Source organism: Nomascus leucogenys, chromosome 10 (assembly GCF_006542625.1).
Source record: "Nomascus leucogenys isolate Asia chromosome 10, Asia_NLE_v1, whole genome shotgun sequence".
Lineage (NCBI taxonomy): Eukaryota > Metazoa > Chordata > Mammalia > Primates > Hylobatidae > Nomascus > Nomascus leucogenys.
Window position 1 is genome coordinate 41,303,076 of NC_044390.1, and position 18,841 is coordinate 41,321,916.

General features: G+C 51.1%; 1 protein-coding gene and 1 long non-coding RNA gene across 3 annotated transcripts; one reads left to right on the forward strand and one right to left on the reverse strand.

The window, feature by feature from the left end:
- Positions 1 to 1,496: 1,496 nt before the first annotated feature.
- Positions 1,497 to 15,161, reverse strand: UPK1A (uroplakin 1A). 2 transcript variants are annotated; one of them, XM_003280042.3, is made up of 8 exons: positions 15,087 to 15,161; positions 14,514 to 14,601; positions 12,759 to 12,959; positions 6,725 to 6,799; positions 6,486 to 6,593; positions 4,019 to 4,198; positions 2,119 to 2,202; positions 1,497 to 2,039 (listed from the first exon to the last, which is right to left on the reverse strand). In XM_003280042.3, the coding sequence occupies exons 2-8, from the start codon at positions 14,598 to 14,600 to the stop codon at positions 1,995 to 1,997; spliced, it is 780 nt and encodes a 259-aa protein (XP_003280090.2). In that variant the 5' UTR covers position 14,601; positions 15,087 to 15,161; the 3' UTR covers positions 1,497 to 1,994. The 2 variants fall into 2 exon arrangements, with proteins under 2 accessions (XP_003280090.2, XP_030675984.1); XM_030820124.1 differs by lacking the exon at positions 2,119 to 2,202.
- Positions 6,740 to 13,465, forward strand: LOC105738363. Its single transcript, XR_001114160.2, has 2 exons — positions 6,740 to 6,796; positions 12,728 to 13,465. It is a non-coding gene; the product is annotated as an uncharacterized LOC105738363 (long non-coding RNA).
- Positions 15,162 to 18,841: the final 3,680 nt, after the last annotated feature.

An 18,841-nucleotide genomic window follows, 5' to 3' on the forward strand; every position in this document is an offset into this window, starting at 1 on the left:
ATAGCTTACTGCAACCTGTAACTCAAGGGCTCAAGCGATCCTCCTGCCTAAGCCTTCCCAGTAGCTGGGACCATAGGCACACAACAGCCACAGAGCATTTCAGTCCAAGGACATAACATGATTTACACAACCCATCCCTTTGGTGATGGTTGTTGGGTAGTTTCCGATTTTTCACTCTAATAAATAATGACCTCTTTATCCATTACATATTTTTAAAAAGTGAAATCTGACTACCTGCAGACCACTGGAGTAAATGGGAACCCCAAGAAACTATTTGATGGGGAAGGAAGCCCCCAGGCCCTCTTGGGAAGGCCTAGTCGCTGCTTCAGGGAGAACAAACAGTGATAATTTGGTTCTTTTTTTTTTTTTTTTTAAGAGATGAGTCTTGTTCTGTCTCCCAGGCTGGAGTGCAGTGGTGAAATCTCAGCTCACTGCAACCTCCACCTCCTGGGTTCAAGCGATTCTTGTGCCTCGGCCTCCTGAGTAGCTGGGTCTACAGGTGCACACCACCACGCCTACGTACTTTTTTGTATTTTTAATAGAGATGGGGTTTCGCCATTTTGGCCAGGCTGGTCTCAAGTTTCTGGCCTCAAGCAATCTGCCCACCTCAGTGCTGGGATTACAGGTGTGAGCCACCGTGCCCAGCCATAATTCAATTCTTAATGGTTTGCTGTCATGGACCCCTTAGAGAACTTGCTGGAAGCTATATCCCTAGGAGAAGGATTTTTATCACCTATAAGTCTCAACAGCCCTGTATCTGGATTTTCCTTTGATAAACAACTCCCCTTCCAACACTACCACTGCATGCATCCTTAGCAGGATTACCAAGCCAGGTGCCCTCCCTCTCCCAACCTAATGATGGGCCTAGAACCTAAGCCAAGACAGTGAGATTCAACTCTGGACCTTGGCTACAGCCCTTGGGAGAGAGGCTCTTTCCCTCTGTTGCGTTGCTTAGTTATAAAGACGTTAAGTCTGGAGTTGCCAGAGAAATCCTGTCAGGGAATGAAGCGGGTTTCCTGGGAACTTAGATTGAACACCTGGGTCCAGACATGCCTGAAGCCAGCACTGTTGACTCAGTTACGTGAGCTGATAAATTCCATTTTACACTTCAGTCAGTGATAGTTGGGTTTCCGCCACTTCCATCAGAATAGTTCTTTTTTTTTTGGAGACAGGGCCTCGTTTTGTTGCCGAGGCTGGAGTGCAATGGTGCAATCTCGGCTCACTGCAACCTCCACCTCCCGGGTTCAAGTGATTCTTCTGCCTCAGTCTCCGGAGTGGCTGGGATTACAGATGTGCGCCACCACGCCCAGCTGATTTTTGCATTTTTGTAGAGATGGTGGGGTCTCACCATTTTGGCCAAGCTGTTCTTGAACTCCTGACCTCAGGTGATCTGCCCACCTCGGCCTCCCAAAGTGCTGGGATTACAGGCATGAGCCACTGCGCCTGGCCTAGAACAGTTCTTGTTCACTCTCCCTTGACCCAGAAAAAAAAACAACTCATTCATTCATTATTTATTTATTTATTGACTATCTAGTATGTGCTTAGCCCCGTGCTGGCTGATGATGCGGACAGTAAAGTGACCGTGACAGAACTCTCATGGCAATAGAGACTTCCAGAGCTCAAATGGTAATCACAAACTGTTCAGCAAGAATGGTGACGCCTGCCATGAAGGAGGAGGTCAGAGAACTACAAGAGAGGTGTCTGTGAATGGGAGGTGGGATCATGGAGAGGTCCCTTGAAAGATGGGCAGGAACCAGCCAAGTGGAGTGAGGTCAAGGGCTCAGGATACGTGCACACAAGCCCTGGGGTTTCAGGGCACACCTGAGTCACAGTAGGGCTCAGGAACCCGGAAAAAGATCTTGGAAGTGGAAGCAGGTAATGGCTAGGGAGGTTGGGAGGTGAGAGGTGAGGCAGCCATCCAGGCCCCAGCGGAGGAAGCAGGAGGAGGATGCAGAGGAGTCCGGGGTGTGTATGTTGCCTTCCTCTCTTGTCCCTCAGAGCGTGGTGTAGAAATACATGGCTATCAGCATGACCGGGAGCTGGCGAGGAGGCAGCGAGATGAGGGCATTCCACTCCCCACCCCCAGCCCACCCGGCCTGTGGGCTCCCCGCTTCTCACCGTCCACATCAGGATGGCAAACCCAAACCACGAGATACCCCACGTGTAGCTGTCGATGGCGTGGCTGATGTGCTCGAAGCAGCCCTGGGCAGGGGGATGGGGGAGGTTTGAGAAGACACCCATGAGGGTGGCCGCTGAAGGCGAGACTCACTGTGCGCCCTTGGGAAAGTCACCACCTTCCCTGAGCCTTGGTTTTCTCACCTGTGCAATGGGGACCATGGCACTGTCCACCTCCTCGGGTGGTTTTGGGGCCCCAGGGAGCTGATGTTGAACCCAGGCCCTGCACAAGTAGGTGCCGCCCTGCTGATGGCTATGACAATCTGAGGGTGATTTTGCTCTTACAGCTGGCTTTTTTTTTTTTTTGGAGACACAGTCTCGCAGTCTCCCTCTGTCGCCCAGGCTACAGTGCAGTGGCACTTGGCTCATTGCAACCTTAGCCTCCCGCGTTCAAGCAATTCTCCTGCCTCAGCCTCCTGAGTAGCTGGGATTACAGGCATGCACCACTACGCCTGGCTAATTTTTGTATTTTTAGTAAAGACGGGGTTTCACCATGTTGGTCAGGCTGGCCTCAAACTCCTGATCTTGTGATCCGCCCATCTCGGTCTCCCAAAGTGCTGGGATTACAGGCATGAGCCACCACGCACGCCCAGCTTTTTTTTTTTTTTTTTTTTTTTTTTTTTTTTTTTTTTTAAGTCTCTTGCCTTTTTTTAAGTCTCTTGCCTAGGCTAGAGTGCAGTGGCACCATCACAGCTCACTGCAGCCTTGACCTCCTAGACTCAAACAATGCTCCTGCCTTAGCCTCCCCAGTAGCTGGGATTACAGGCGCGCAACACCACGCCTGGCTAATTTTCTGTCCTTTTTTGTAGAGATGGGGTCTTGATATGTTGCTCAGGCTGGTCTTGAGCTCCTGACCTCAAGTGATCCTCCTGCCTTGGCCTCCCAAAGTACTGGGATTACAGATGTGAACCACCATGCCTAGCTCTATTGTTTTGTTTGATGTTTTGTTTTGTTTTGTTTTGTTTTGTTTTGTTTGAGATGGAGTTTCACTCTGCCGCCCAGGCTGGGGTGCAGTGGTGCAATCTCAGCTCACTGCAACCTTCACCTCCAGGGTTCAAGTGATTCTTCTACCTCAGCCTCCCGAGTAGCTGGGATTACAGGCACGTGCCACTGCTCTGGGCTAATTTTTGCATTTTTAGTAGAGATGGGGTTTCGCCATGTTGGTAAGGCTGGTCTTGAACCCCTGACCTCAAGTGATCCGCCCTCATTGGCCTCCCAAAGTGCTGAGATTACAGGTGTGAGCCATCTTGCCCGGCTCCATTATTGCTCTTATTCTCAGACAATCTAAGTAAAGTTGCAAGTGCCAGGTCTGGATCAGACAGACTCTGGGTGCATCCTGCTGACTTGAGAGAGAGTTGGGAGGGCACTAGAAAATCAGAGAGGGGGCCCAGCGCGGTGGCTCACGCCTGTAATCCAAGCACTTTGGGAGGCCGAGGCAGGTGGATCACTTGAGCTCAGGAGTTCGAGACCAGCCTGGCCAACATGGTCAAACCCCGTCTCTACTAAAAATACAAAAACTAGCCAAGACGGTGGTGCGCGCCTGTAATCCCAGCTGCTCTGGAAGCTGACGTGGGAGAATCCCTTGAACCCGGGAGGCAGACGCTACAGTGAGCTGAGATTGTGCCACTGTACTCCAGCCTGGGTGACAGAGCGGGACTCGGTCTTGAAAAAAAAAAAAAAAAAGGAAGAAAAAGAAAACAAGAAAATCAGAAAGGGGAAGAGGAGAGGGAAAAAGCTAGATGGACAGACACAGGGAGGGAGAAAGATAGAATCAGAGAGGGAGCAGAGACCAGAGGAAGACAGACAGATGGACAGAGAGATGCAGCAGGGCAGAGGGCCACACCTTGGTGAACAGGTAGTCCATGTACCCCAGGCGGCAGCCCTCCTCGTTGAGGGGGATGAAGTTTCCCGTCCGGCGACAGCACAGTGGGGGCCAGGGGAACACCACCTCTGGAGTGGCCGCCCGGAAGGCTGACGTGAAGTTCACCCAGTCCATGGGACCAGATGTGCCACAGCATTCTTGCTGGAGAGAAAAGCAGGGGGTCAGGCAGGCTCGGGCTCAGAGAGGACAGTCGCTTGCCTGAGGTCACACAGCAAGGAGGGGCAGGATTGCCCTTTGACATAGCTGGGCCCAACTTCCCCATGTCCTGGGCCTCCAAGCGAGTGTGTCTGGTGGGTGTCTGTGTGTGTGAGCACGGAGCAGACGATATTTGTCCCAGGATCAGGAGGCTGATGGGGGGTTTGGATTAAACCTGCACCTCTGACTTATTTTAAAATATTTTTGCCGGGCACGGTGTCTCACGCCTGTAATCCCAGCTCTTTGGGAGGCCGAGGTGGATGGATCACCTGAGGTCAGGAGTTCGAGACCAGCCTGACCAACATGATGAAACCCCGTCTCTACTAAAAATACAAAATTTGCCGGGTGTGGTGGTGGGCGCCTGTAATCCCAGCTACTTGAGAGGCTGGGGCAGGAGAATTGCTTGAATCCGGGAGGTAGCGATTGCAGTGAACCAAGATCGTGCCACTGCACTCCAGCCTGGGAATCAAGAATGAAACTCCGTCTCAAAAAATAAAATAAAATAAAATATTTTTATCAACAACTATGCTGATAAAATAACACAAAAAGGGCAGATTTCTGGCTTTTCCTGGCCTTGGTAAGGAGTCCAGGTGTTTAATTTGTGGCTCCTGAATGAGGAAAACATAGGCTTGGGCACCCATCAAACATGGGTTCAAATCCTGGCTACCTAGAGGACTTGGGCCACATTGACGCCTCAGTTTTCCTTGAGTCCTCAATTTCTTCCCTTTTTTTTTTTTTCTGAGACGGAGTCTCCCTCTGTCGTCCAGGCTGGAGTGCAGTGGCGCCATCTTGGCTCACTGCAACCTCCCCCTCCTGGGTTCAAGCGATTCTCCTGCCTCAGCCTCCCAAGTAGCTGGAATCACAGGCGCACACTACTACACCTGACTAATTTTTGTATTTTTTGTAGAGACAGGGTTTCATCATGTTGACCAGGATGGTCTTGAACCCCTGAACTCAAGTGATCTGCCCGCCTTTGCCTCCCAAAGTGTTGGGATTATAGGTGTGAGCCACTGCACCCAGCCAATTTCTTCCTCTTCCAGTGCAATATCATGTTGGATTTGATGAAGACTGTATCTCTTCAAACCTGGAAGTCTGAGTTTGAATCCTTCCAGTTCTGTGACCTACCAGGTGTGTGACCTCATGCAAGATATTCAACCTCTTGCTTTGGTCTCCTCATCACTAAAAGGCTAATCTCCCTTATGGGGTGGTCGTGAGGATTAAAAAAGGTTTAAAAGTGCTTTGAAAGGCTGGGCGCGGTGGCTCAAGCCTGTAATCCCAGCACTTTGGAAGGCCAAGTCGGGCGGATCATGAGGTCAGGAGATGGAGACCATTCTCCTAACATGGTGAAACCCCGTCTCTACTAAAAATACAAAAAATTAGCCGGGCGCGGTGGCAGGTGCCTGTAGTCCCAGCTACTCGGGAGGCTGAGGCAGGAGAATGGCGTGAACCTGGGAGGCGGAGCTTGAAGTGAGCCGAGATTGCGCCACTGCACTCCAGCCTGGGCGACAGAGCAAGACTCCGTCTCAAAAAAAAAAAAAATAAATAAAAGAAAAGAAAAAGAAAAAGAAAAAAAAAGTGCTTTGAGGCCAGGCACTCGTGGCTCATGCCTGTAATCTCAGCACTTTGAGAGGCGGAGGTGGGAGAATCGCTCCAATACTGAGCCCAGGAGTTTGAGACCGGCCTGGGCAATAGAGCAAGACCCCCGTTTCCACAAAAAATAATTTAAAAAACTTAGCCGGGTGTGGTGGGGCGCACCTGTATTCCCAGCTACTGGGGAGACTGAGGCGGGAGGATCACTTGAGCCCAGGAGTTGGAGGCTGCAGTGAGCTATGATCATTCCAGCCTGGGCAACAGAGCAAGACCCCATATTAAAATATAAAAATACAAGTCCTTTGAACAGTGTGAAACCCAGCTCAGTGAATGTTGCTGTTACTATCATTGTTATTAGCAACATTTCTGTTGAGGTAGTATGTGTAGGCTAAGAGCAGGGAGGTCAGGAGCTAGGCTGCGGGGTTCCAGTCCCAGCTCCCACCACTTACCGACTGCGTGGCCTCGGGCAAGGGACTTTCCCTTTCTGGGCCTGTTTACTCATCTGCAGAACGGTGGTGACCGCAGCCCTGCTCTCCTAGAGATCTAAGGCACTCACTCCTCTACAAGCTGGCACATCGGGAGCTCTATCGGCCTCTGTGGACGGAGCCCCGGGCCCTCCCAGCATCCGGTCCACCCCGCCCACCTCAATCATGACGCGGTCCCAGAGGCGGGTCAGCTCCTGGCCCTGGTCGGTGTCCGCGCTGTAGAAGGTCAGCATCTGCTTGGTGATCAGGGATGGGTTGGACACCATCTGCGGATAACAGGGAAGAACAAGGGCCGGCAGGGCTGGGTGGGGAAAGAGGACCACCTCCGTCCCGCCGCGCCGGGACCCTCGCCCCTCCCATGCAGGTCAGGCCCCTCCCCAGGCCTCGCCGGGCTCACGTAGTCACGGTGGGTGTAGGACGTGATGCAGGAGGCGCACTCGAAGATGTAGACGATGAGCATGAGCACCAGGTACTAGGGAGACAGAGGGAGGACGGCCCGTCGGGCAGAGCCCGTGAAGCCACACCCCATCAGGGACGCATTATTGTGGAAATGCAAGTTTTTAAAAAGTTTGGGGCAGTGTGACTAGCAGCATCTGTAATATGTGGTGGGTGTTCAGGTGTTCGCTGTATTAAGTCTTCCAACTTTTCTGTGTTTTGAAATATTTAATTAATTTATTTTTGAGACAGGTGAGGCGTGGTGGCTCATGCCTATAATCCCAGCACTTTGGGAGGCCGAGGGGGTGATCACCTGAGGTCAGGAGTTCGAGACCAGCCTGGCCAACATGGTGAAAACCCTTCTCTACTAAAAATACAAAAATTAGGGCTGGGCATTGGTGGCTCACGCCTGTAATCCCAGCACTTTGGGAGGCTGAAGTGAGCGGATCACTTGAGGTCAAGGGTTTGAGACCAGCTGGGCCAGCATGGCAAAACCCCGTCTGTACTAAAAATACAAAAATTAGCCAGGCATGGTGGCACAGGCCTGTAGTCCCAGCTACTTGGGGGACTGAGACAGGAGAATCGCCTGAACCTGGGAGGTGGAGGTTGCAGGGAGCTGAGATTGTGCCACTGCGCTGTAGCCTGGCGACACTTGTAATCCCAGCTACTCCGGAGGCTAAGGAAGGAGAATCGCTTGAACCTGGGAGGTGGAGGTTGCAGTGAGCTGAGATCATGCCACTGCACACCAGCCTGGGCGACAGAGCGAGACACCATCTCAAAAAAAAAATTATTTTTTTTGAGATAGGATTTCACTCTGTCGCCCAGGCTGGTGTGCAGTGGCAGGATCATAGCTCATTGCAGCCTCTGCCTCCCAGGTTCAGGCAATCCTCTTGCCTCAGCCTTCTGAGTATCTGGGACTACAGAAACATGCCACCATGTCTGGCTAATTTTTAAATTTTTTGTAGAGATAGGGTCTTGCTATGTTGCCCAGGCTGGTCTCAAAGTCCTGAGCTCAAATGATCCTCCTTCCTCAGACTCCCAAAGTGCTGGGATTACAGGAGTGAGCCACTGCGCCCAGCCAGGAATATTTTATAATAAAATGTCAAGGGAAAATGAAATTTAAAAAGTAACATATTTGCCAAAGTTACGTATTGACTTAGAATCAGTAAATAAATGTCTACTATAAAAAGAGAAAAATATCTGGGATAAATAGATGACAGCAAAAAAAAAAAAAGCTAAAGAAAAGAAAATTAAAAAACAAAGACATTTGGGGCTGGGCACAGTGGCTCACCCTTGTAATCCCGCACTTTGGGAGGCCAAGGCAGGCGGATCACCCGAGGTCGGGAGTTCAAGACCAGCCTGACCAACATGGAGAAACCCTGTCTCTACTAAAAATACAAAATTAGCTGGGCGGGGTGGCGCATGCCCGTAATCCCAGCTATTCGGGAGGCTGAAGCATGAGAATTGCTTGAACCTGTGGAGCGGAGGTTGCAGTGAGCCGAGATCACAGCATTGCACTCCAGCCCAGGCAACAAGAGCGAAAACTCCGTCTCAAAAAATAATAATATAAATAAATAAATAAATAAATAAAGACATTCTCTGCCAGATGCAGTGGCTCATGCCTGTAATCCCAGCACTTTGGGAGGCCGAAGTGGGAGGATTGCTTGAACCCTGGAGTTCAAGATCAGCCTGGGCAACACAGTGAGACTCCGTCGCTACAAAAAATAAAAATAAAAAAATTAGTTAAGCGTGGTTACTACTAGTAGTAGTGTTAGTCCTAGCTACTTGGGAGGCTGAGGTTGGAGGATCGTTTGAGCCCAGTAGTTGGAGGCCTCAGCGAGCTATGATTGCACCACTGCATTCCTGCCTGGGCGACAGAGCAAAACCCTGTCTCTTAAAACAAAACAAACAAGGGTGGATGCAGTGGCTCATGGCTGTAATCCCAACACTTTGGGAGGTTGAGACGGGTGGATCACCTGAGGTCAGGAGTTCAAGACCAGCCTGACCAATATGGTGAAGCCCCATCTACTAAAAATGCAAAAATACAAAAATTAGCTGGGCATGGTGATGGGTGCCTGTAATCCCAGCTACTCGGGAGGCTGAGATAGGAGAATAGCTTGAACCCAGGAGGCGGAGGTTGCAATGAGCCGAGATTGTGCCATTGCACTCCAGCCCAGGCAACAGAGTGAGACCCTGTCTCTTAAAATAAAACAAACAAACAAACAAACAAACAAACAAACATAAAACGACGTTCTCAGATAACCAGAGACATTTGACACAGACTGGGTACTGGAAGATATAAAATAACTTGGGTGAATTTGCTGGGTTGTGCCAACGGCACGGAGGGCAGGAGGAAAAAAAAAATCTTGATAGTTGATGTTTAATGCAAATTCTTTTCTTGTCTTCACCTGGCACCTTCACCTATAAAGCAACAGGAGGTTGCGTGTGTGTGTGAACTCTGCTGCTGGGAGACAGATGACATTGCACAACCGCCTGACTGCTTTAAAACAATGTGCTTATCACTCAGAGAAATGTGTGCTCCAGTATTTACAGGTAAGTGACTTGGCATCTAGAATGTGCTTCAAAATACCCAGAAGAAAAAGTGTGAGAGAAGGGAGATAGAGGAGACAATGTCGGGCAGTCTGCAGCTGATGTTGTTGAAATCAGGTGAGAGGTATGCAGGGCTCAAATACCACGGACTCTACTTTAGTCTACGTTAGAAATTTCCTATAAGAAATTTGGGGCCCGGGTGCGGTGGCTCACGCCTGTAATCCCAGCACTTTGGGAGGCCGAAGCGGGTGGATCACAAGGTCAGGAGATCGAGACCATCCTGGCTAACATGGTGAAACCCCATCTCTACTAAAAATACAAAAAAAAAAAAATTAACCGGGCGTGGTGGCAGGCGCCTGTAGTCCCAGCTACTCGGGAGGCTGAGGCAGGAGAATGGCGTGAACCCAGGAGGCGGGGCTTGCGGTGATCCGAGATGGCACCACTGCACTCCAGCCTGGGCGACAGAGCAAGACTCCGTCTCAAAAAAAAAAAAGAAATTTGGGGAAAAAATGCCTTAGTTAATGACAAACTAATAGGGGAAACAGACACAGACACAATTTTTTTTTTTTTTTTTTGAGACGGAGTCTTGCTCTGTCACCCAGGCTGGAGTGCAGTGGCGTGATCTCGGCTCACCGCAAGCTCCGCCTCCCGGGTTCATGCCATTCTCCTGCCTCAGCCTCCCGAGTAGCTGGGACTACAGGTGCCCGCCACCATGCCCGGTTAATTTTTTGTTTTTTAGTAAAGACAGGGTTTCACCGTGTTAGCCAGGATGGTCTCGATCTCCTGACCTCGTGATCCACCTGCCTTGGCCTCCCAAAGTGCTGGGATTACAGGCGTGAGCCACTGTGCCTGGTCCAGACAGAATTTTTAAAACTAATTGGGTGAATTTTTAGGGCTTTGGTTAAATATTTATGCCAGATAATTAAATACAGGATAAGAAAATAAGAGGGCAGGTGTGGTGGCTCATGCCTGTATTACCAGCACTTTGGGAGGCTGAGGTGGGAGGCTCACTTGAGGCCAGGAGTTGGAGACCAGCCTGGGCAACATAGTGAGACTCCATCTCTACAAAAAATACAAAAATTAGCTGCACATGGTGGTGCACACTTGTAGTCCCAGCTCATTGGGAGGCTGAGGTGGGAGGATCATTTGAGCCAAAGAGTTCGAGGTGGCAATGAACTATGATTGTGCCACTGCACTCCAACCTGGGCAACAGAGTGAGACCCTGTCTAGAAAAACGAAGGAAGGAAGGAAGGAAGGAAGGGAGGGAGGGAGGGAGGGAGGGGAGGGGAGGGAGGGAGGGAAAGAAGGAAGGGAAGGAGTCCATGGCTCCATCGTACCCAGGATAAAGCCAAAGTCCACAATACCTGCCGGTCTAGAAAAACGAAGGAAGGAAGGAGAGGGGAGGGGAGGGGAAGGGAGGGGAGGGGAGCGGGGGGTCCCTGGCTCCATCTTACTCAGGATAAAGCCAAAGTCCACAACACCTGCCTTCCCTCCTGCTTCCTTCCCATCCCCACTCCTCACTGTTCTCCTCCCCACCTGTCTGCCTCATGCCCTCTCACCCCCCAACCTCCTACTCACTCAGCTCCAGCTGCTTTGGACACCTGGCCCGCTCTGGCCTCAGAGCCTTTGCCCTTGCTGCCACCTCCACCTGGAAGGCTCTTCCTCCAGTTACACACCTGCCTCACTCCCAGTGCCTCTAGGTCTTTGCTTTCCCTGACAGTGAGGTCTTCCCTCGCCCTCCTCGGCTCCTGACCTCCCCTCCTGTTCGCTGTCTTCCTCCTCTGAGCGTCGCTTCCCTGGGTCAAGGGCTTTTATGTTTCACTCAGCACAGAGCCCCAGTGCCCAGCATAGGGCTCAGCACGTAGCTCCTGCTCATAAGCATTTATTCATCAAATGAGTGGCTGCTCTTGGGAATCTGAAAAACCCTTGGCTGTCGAGGAAGCACAGTGCTGTCTCTGTGTCACTGGGGCCTGAATTGGACTCCCTGCTCTCCTGGTCACCTGGGAGAGGCTGTTAGCCTCTTTGAGCCTCAGTTTCCTCATCTGGTAAATGGGTTGAAAAGCATTAGCTGTGAAGGGCTTCTGGGAAGATTGAGGAAGCTCATTTTCTTTTTGTTTTTTTGTTTTTTTTGTTTTTTTTTTTTTTGAGACGGAGTCTCGCTCTGTCGCCCAGGCCAGATTGCAGTGGCACAATCTCGTCTCACTGCAAGCTCCGCCTCCCAGGTTCACGCCATTCTCCTGCCTCAGCCTCTCCGAGCAGCTGGGACTACAGGCGCCCGCCACCACGCCCGGCTAATTTTTTTATATTTTTAGTAGAGACGGGGTTTCACCGTGGTCTCGATCTCCTGACCTCGTGATCCGCCCGCCTCGGCCTCCCAAAGTGCTGGGATTACAAGCGTGAGCCACCCTGCCCGGCCGAGGAAGCTCATTTTCTTTCCTTTTTTTTGAGATGGAGTCTCGCTCTGTCATCCAGGCTGGAATGCAGTGGTGTGATCTTGGCTCACTGCAACCTCTGCCTCCTGGGTTCTAGTGATTCTTCTGCCCCAGCCTCCTGAGTAGCGGAGACTACAGGTGCCTGTCACCACGCGTGGCTAATTTTTTTTTTTTTTTTTTTTTTTTTAGAGATGGGATTTCGCCATGTTGGCCAGTCCGGTCTTGGACTCCCGACCTCAAGTGATCTGTCCGCCTCAGCCTCCCAAAGTGCTGGGATTACAGGCATGAGCCACTGTGCCTGGTCACAAAGCTCATTTTCTAAACTGCTTACCCTAGTGTCAGGTGCATGAGAGATACTTGGGAAGTGTGGGTTATTGTTGTGGGTACAGATTAAGAGCCGATCTGCTCAGGTTGAAACTGGCTCTGCCACTGTCTCAATGTGTGACCCTGGATAAGTGACTTCAGTTCTCTGAGCCTCAGTTTCAATCTCCATCAAATAGGGTCATGATGATGGTATCTGTTGGTGGACTATGAGGAATAAATGAACTAATCCAGTAAACCATTTAGAACAGCTCATGGCATGTAGTAAACCATTATTAAATGGTAGCTGTGTTATTATTGGCAGAGTTCATGAGCATGGACTCTGGAAAGCAGCTAGCAGGGGTTCAAATTCTAGCCCTGCACTGGGTGCAGGTGGAGGGGCTCAAGCCTGTAATCCCAGCACTTTGGGAGGCCGAGGCAGGAGAATCATTTGAGCCAGGAGTTCGAGACCAGCCTGGGCAACATAGTGAGACCCCCATCTTTACCAAAAAAAAAAAAAAAAAAAAATCCCAGCCCTGCTACTCAAGCCTGGGTTGTTGGGCTGTGGGAAGACTGAATGAGATGATGCCTGAGATCCCTGAGTGTGACACCGTGGGAACTCACACTAGTGGCTGGGGTGGCACCTGCTACTATGACTCAGTGATGCTGAACTCCATTTTCAGTGTCCCCATCCCCCCACCCCCGGGGCCTCACCGTGAGGACCATGGACCGGTGGTGGCAGAGTGCGGCGCCCACACCAAAACTGGCTACCACGAAGAAGGAGAAGCCGCAGAAGATGGCAATCCAGGCACCAGCGAAGACGTCATCCTTGCCTGAGACTCCCATCAGTGGGTATACGCGGTACTGGTCGGCTGTCACCCATATGGTCTCAGCAAACAGGGCCAGGCCTGACAGCTGGACAGAGTGGTGGGTTAGGAAGGTCCGCTCAGGGCCAGCAGCCCTGGCACCAGGCATCTCCACGAGCAAGTTCCTTCCCCATTCGGAGCCTCCACTGTCCTCTCAGTAAAGTGGGCAAAGACCTCGCCCTCCATGAGCAGCGATGAGGGTGAGCAGAGGCCAGGAGAGAAGAGACGGCCCAGCCAGACAACCGACCCCCATGCCCCAGCTGCCGGTTGCTTCAGGGATGAAAGAGGATGCCACATGGAAAGGCTGGAGCAGTGGACTGGCACAGAGGAGATGGTTGGTCCACCTGCCCTCCCTTGACGGTGCTGTTAGTCCCCGAGGAGGGGAACACGGCCATGGCCATAAAAATTACAAATGGGCCAGGCAAGGTGGCTCACACCTGCAGTCCCAGCACTGTGGGAGGCCGAGGCGGGAGGATTGCCTGAGCCCAGGAGTTTGAGACTAGCCTGGGCAATAGTGAGACCCCGTCTCTACAAAAAATAAAAAAATTAGCCAGATGTGGTGATGTGCACCTGTAGTCCCAGCTACTCAGGAGGCTAAGGCAGGAGGATCAGTTGAGCCCAGGAGTTGGAGGCTGCAGTGAGCTGGGATCACACCACTGCACTGCAGCCTGGTCAACAAAGCGAGACCTTGTCTCTAAAACAAACACAAGGCCAGTTGCGGTGGCTCACACCTGTAATCCCAACACTTTGGGAGGCTGAGGTGGGCAGATCACTTCAGGTCAGGAGTTCAAGACCAGCCTAGCCAACATGGTGAAACCCTATCTCTACTAAAAATACAAAAAGTAGCCGGGTGTGGTGCACGTGCCTGTAATCCCAGCTGCTCGGGAGGCTGAGGCAGGAGAATTGCTTGAGCCCAGGAGGCGGAGGATGCAGTGAGCCAAGAGCTCGCCACTGCACTTCAGCCTGGGTGACAGAGCGAGACTCTGTCTGAAAAAAAAAAAAAAAAAAAAAAAATTAGCCGGGTGTGGTGGTGTGTGCCTGTAATCCCAGCTATTCTGGAGGCTGAGGCAGGAGAATCACTTGAGCCTGGGAGTCGGAGTTTGCAGTTAGCTGAGATCAGCCACTGCACTCCAGTCTGGGCGACAGAGTGAGACTCCGTCTCAAAACAAAGACAAAAACAAAACAAAACAAAAAACACAAAACCAAAACCCAACATTAATTGAAAGATACTGTTGTTTTTCCTTCTTGTGGCCTCCTGTGCACCAGGCGGTCACTTTATATCCATAGTGATGCTGATGGTGATAGCCAGCATTGGTTGGGCACTTTCTCTGAGCTGGGGGCCATGCATAGATTAACCCACATGACAACAGCCTATAAAATGAGGACACAATCTATAGATGAGGAAAGAAGGCACAGAGAGGGACAGTTGCTTGCTAAGGTCACAGAGCTGGGGAGAGGCAGAGCTGGGATTTAAACCCAGGCTGTGCTGACCACTGAGTCTGCCCAAGAGACAGTTCTGGACCCTTATCCCTGACCCCAAACTCAGGACCGCCCCCTCCCCACCACACAACCACTCTGCTCCCAGCACCGGGGCGAGTCTCACCAGAATAATGATGTTGCCCACAACTAGCAGGCCCACCACAACTGGAGATCCCTTCTCGGCCTCCGCTGCTGCCGCAGACGCCATCATCCTGGGACACATGAGCAGGGATGAGGCCAGGAGTGTAAAGGGCCAGCTGGACCCCCCCATCTCTGAGCCACACCCCAGCTTCGAGGGGTTGCTTCAGCTCTCTGCGGGGCCCAGGCTGGTACCGATGTGCCCACAGCCCTGGCGGGGAGGCATTTTGCAGAAGAGGACACCCAGGCTCCGGTGGGGCAGTCACTGGCCTGAACTTGGCACTGCCCCTCCCTGAGCCTCAGACCTCCCATGCTGCACCCAGACTCCCAGGGCCCCCTCCTAACCTCTGTCTGCAGCCTCTCCGGCCAGTCCCACCCACTGTGGCTCCCTATATATGCCCAGGCCCCTCCTTGGACCGGTCTCTCAGGAAGGAGAGAGGGGGTGTGTGTGTATGTGTGTTTTGGGGCACGGCAGGGGGGTGGACAAGAGGCCGAGCCGGCAGACCAGCCTGGGTGAACAGCTTTGATGGGCTCCCTGCCACCCCCATGATTTATAGACCTGAAATTCCAGATTAACAGCTGGGCTGGGTGCGGTGCCTCATGCTTGTAATCCCAGCACCTTGGGAGGCTGAAGTGGGAGGATCACTTGAGCCTAGGAGTTGGACACCAGCCTGGGCAATATGGGCAAACTCCATCTCTACAAAAGAATACAAAAATTAGCTGGGTGTGGTGGCATATGCCTGTAGTTCCACCTACTCGAGAGGCTGGGGTGGGACGATCTCTTGAGACTGGGAGTTCAAGGCTGCAGGGAGCCACATGTGATCAGGCCACTGTACTCCAGGCTGGGTGACAGAGTGAGGTCTTGTGTCAAAAAAAATTTTTTTTAAATAATAATAAAATGAGAAAGATTAGAACATTTGGAAAAAAAGCAGGCTGGCGTGCGGTGGCTCAGGCCTGTAATCCCAGCACTTTGGGAGGCTAAGGCGGGCAGATCACCTGAGCTCAGGAATTTGAGACCAGCCTGGGCAACATGGTGAAACCCCGTCTCTATCAAAAACAAACAAACAAAAAACTAGCCGAGTATGGTGGTCCATGCCTGTGGTCCTAGCTACTTGGGAGGCTGAGGTAGGAGGATGGCTTGAGTCTGGGCGGCAGAGGCTGCAGTAAGCCGAGATTACGCCACTACATGCCAGCCTGGGTGACAGAATAAGAACTTATCTCAAAAAAAAAAAAAAAAAAAAAAAAAAAAGCTGAAAAGGGGAATTAAATATATATTTCCAAATCTGCCTGCATGGAAATTACATTCCAGTGGTGCAATGATGAAGGATAATATTTGGCATGTTAGCGGTAAGTGCTTAAGAAACAAGGCCGGCCGGGTGCGGTGGCTCACGCTTGTAATCCCAGCACTTTGGGAGGCTGAGGCGGGCGGATCACGAGGTCAGGAGATCGAGACCACGGTGAAACCCCGTCTGTACTAAAAATACAAAAAATTAGCCGGGCGTGGTGGCGGGCGCCTGTAGTCCCAGCTACCGGGAGAGGCTGAGGCAGGAGAATGGCGTGAACCCGGGAGGCGGAGCTTGCAGTGAGCCGAGATCGCGCCACTGCACTCCAGCCTGGGGGACAGGGCGAGACTCCGTCTCAAAAAAAAAAAAAAAAAAAAAAAAAAAAAAAAAAGAAACAAGGCCAGGCGTGGTGGCTCACGCCTGTAATCCCAGCACTTTGGTAAGCCGAGCTGTGTGGATCACAAGGTCAGGAGATGGAGACCATCCTGGCCAACATGGTGAAACCCCGTCTCTACTAAAAATACAAAAATTAGCTGGGCATGGTGGCGCGTGCCTGTAATCCCAGCTACTTGGGAGGCTGAGGCAGAAGAATCGCTTGAACCAGGGAGTCTGAGGTTGCAGGGAGCCAAGATTGCACCACTGCACTCCAGCCTGGTGACAGAGAGACTCCGTCTCCAAAAATTAAAAAATAAATAAATAAAAATTGAAAAGAGAGAAAAAAAAGGAGTGAAGGGGCACAAACAGGGAGGAGTTGAAGATGAAGGCTGAGTGGTCAGAGAAGGCCTCGCTAAATGAAGACCTGAAGGCAGTGAGGGGTGAGCTTGTGGACAGCCGGTGGCCAAACATTCCAGGTCGAGCAAACAGCAAGTGTAAAGGATTCAGGGTTGGAGCCAGCCTGGTGTGTCGAAATACCTCATTTGCTCACAGTTCCTGTGCACTGAAGAGGCCAGTGTGGCAGGGGCTGTGTGAGCAAACGGAAGTAGATCAGGGAGGAAATGGGCACCATATCCAATCAGATCAATATATTTACAAATACTTCCAGATGCATGAGCTATCTCTAAAGGAATGTACAGGAAACACTGGCACTGGTGGCAAACCCTGGGCGGAATTGGGCAGCTGGACTCGAGTCCAGCACCTTGACTTTTCACTGGCTGTCCTGTTTCATTTGAAATTTTCATAGTGTTGGCTGGGTGCGGTGGCGCATGCCTGTAATCCCAGCACTTTGGGAGGCCGAGGTGGATGGTTAACCTGAGGTCAGGAGTTCAAGACCAGCCTGGCCAACATGGTGAAACTACTCTCTAAATCTCTACTAAAAATACAAAAAATTATCTGGGTGTGATGGCAGGTGCCTGTAATCCCAGCTTCTTGGGAGGCTCAGGCAGGAGGGAGAATTGCTTGAACCAGGAGGTGGAGGTTGCAGTGAGCAGAGATCACATCACTGCACTCCAGTCTGGACAACAGAACGACTCCGTCTCAAAAAAAAAAATTTTTTTTCATTTCAATTTTTCTTTGCTACTTCCAACCCACGTCATAACCTCCCACGATCCCTCAAGGTCCCTGTGTGTGCACTAAGATCCTGTTTACAGCCATTTCTTTTTTTTTTTTCAGACGGAGTTTCGCTCTTGTTGCCTAGGCTAGAGTACAATGGCACAATCTCGGGTCACAGCAACCTCCGCCTCCTGAGTTCAAGCGATTCTCCTGCCTCAGCATCCAGAATAGCTGGGATTACAGGCATGCACCACCACGCCTAATTTTGTATTTTTAGTAGAGACAGGGTTTCTCCATGTTGGTCAGGCTGTTCTTGAACTCTCGACCTCAGGTTATCCACCTGCCTCGGTCTCCCAAAGTCCTGGCATTACAGGCGTGAGCCACTGCACCCGGCCCCTTCAGCCACTTTTCTTCATGAGCAGCTATTTCACAAGATCTATCTCTGGGGCCATTTTTCTCCATACAAGAATCATCTCTGCTCATGTGAATGCATCAGACAAGTTTGTCACCATTTGAAGTTTTTTGTTTTTGTTTTTTTGGGATGGAGTCTCACTGTGTCGCCCAGGCTGGAGTACAGTGGTGTGATGTCACCTCACTGCAACCTCCACCTCCCAGGTTCAAGTGATTCTCCTGCCTCAGCCTCCCCAGTAGCTGGGATTACAGGCACATACTCCCACACCTAATTTTTGTATTTTTATTTTTATTATTTTTTTGTATTTTTAAAAGAGATGAGGTTTCACCAACTTGGCCAGGCTGGTCTTGAATCCCTGACCTCGTGACCCACTAGCCTGGGCCTCCCAAAGTGCTAGGGTTACAGGCGTGAGCCACCATGCCCCGGCCATTTGAAAGGCTTTGAGGACACACCAATTCAGCCATGACAGTGTTCCAGCTGGTCATGCTGGCTAGGTCCCTGTTGACGAGTCTGTTGGGGATATTCTGGGCAGTTATTTCGGGGGCACCATGAAGAACAGCTCTCAACTTGGCCTACTTAAATGACTTCCAACTACCATCATGATCAGCATGAAAGAGCAGGTCCCAACACAGGGAGAAGTTACACATTGTGCAGGAGATTGCTTATTAGATATAAAGAACTTTTTTTTTTTTTTTTGGTGAGACGGAGATTTACTCCTGTTGCCCAGGCTCGAGTGCAATGGCATGATCTCAGCTCACCACATCCTCTGCCTCCCAGGTTCAAGCGATTCTCCTGCCTCAGACTCCGGAGTAGCTGGGATTACAGGCATGTGCCACCAAGCCCGGCTGATTTTGTATTTTTAGTAGGGACGAGGTTTCGCCATGTTGCCCAGGCTGATCTCGAACTCCTGACCTCAGGTGATCCGCCCACCTCAGCCTCCCAGAGTGCTGGGATTACAGGTGTGAGCCACTGCACCGGGCCATTAAGAACTAATTTCTTAGGTGTAAATAATTATGTTAAAAAAAATAGGTATCTCTAGGCAGAATAGTTTGAACCCAGAAGGCAGAGGTTGCAGAGAGCTGAGATGACACCACTGCACTACAGCCTGGGCAAAAGATTGAGACCCTGTCT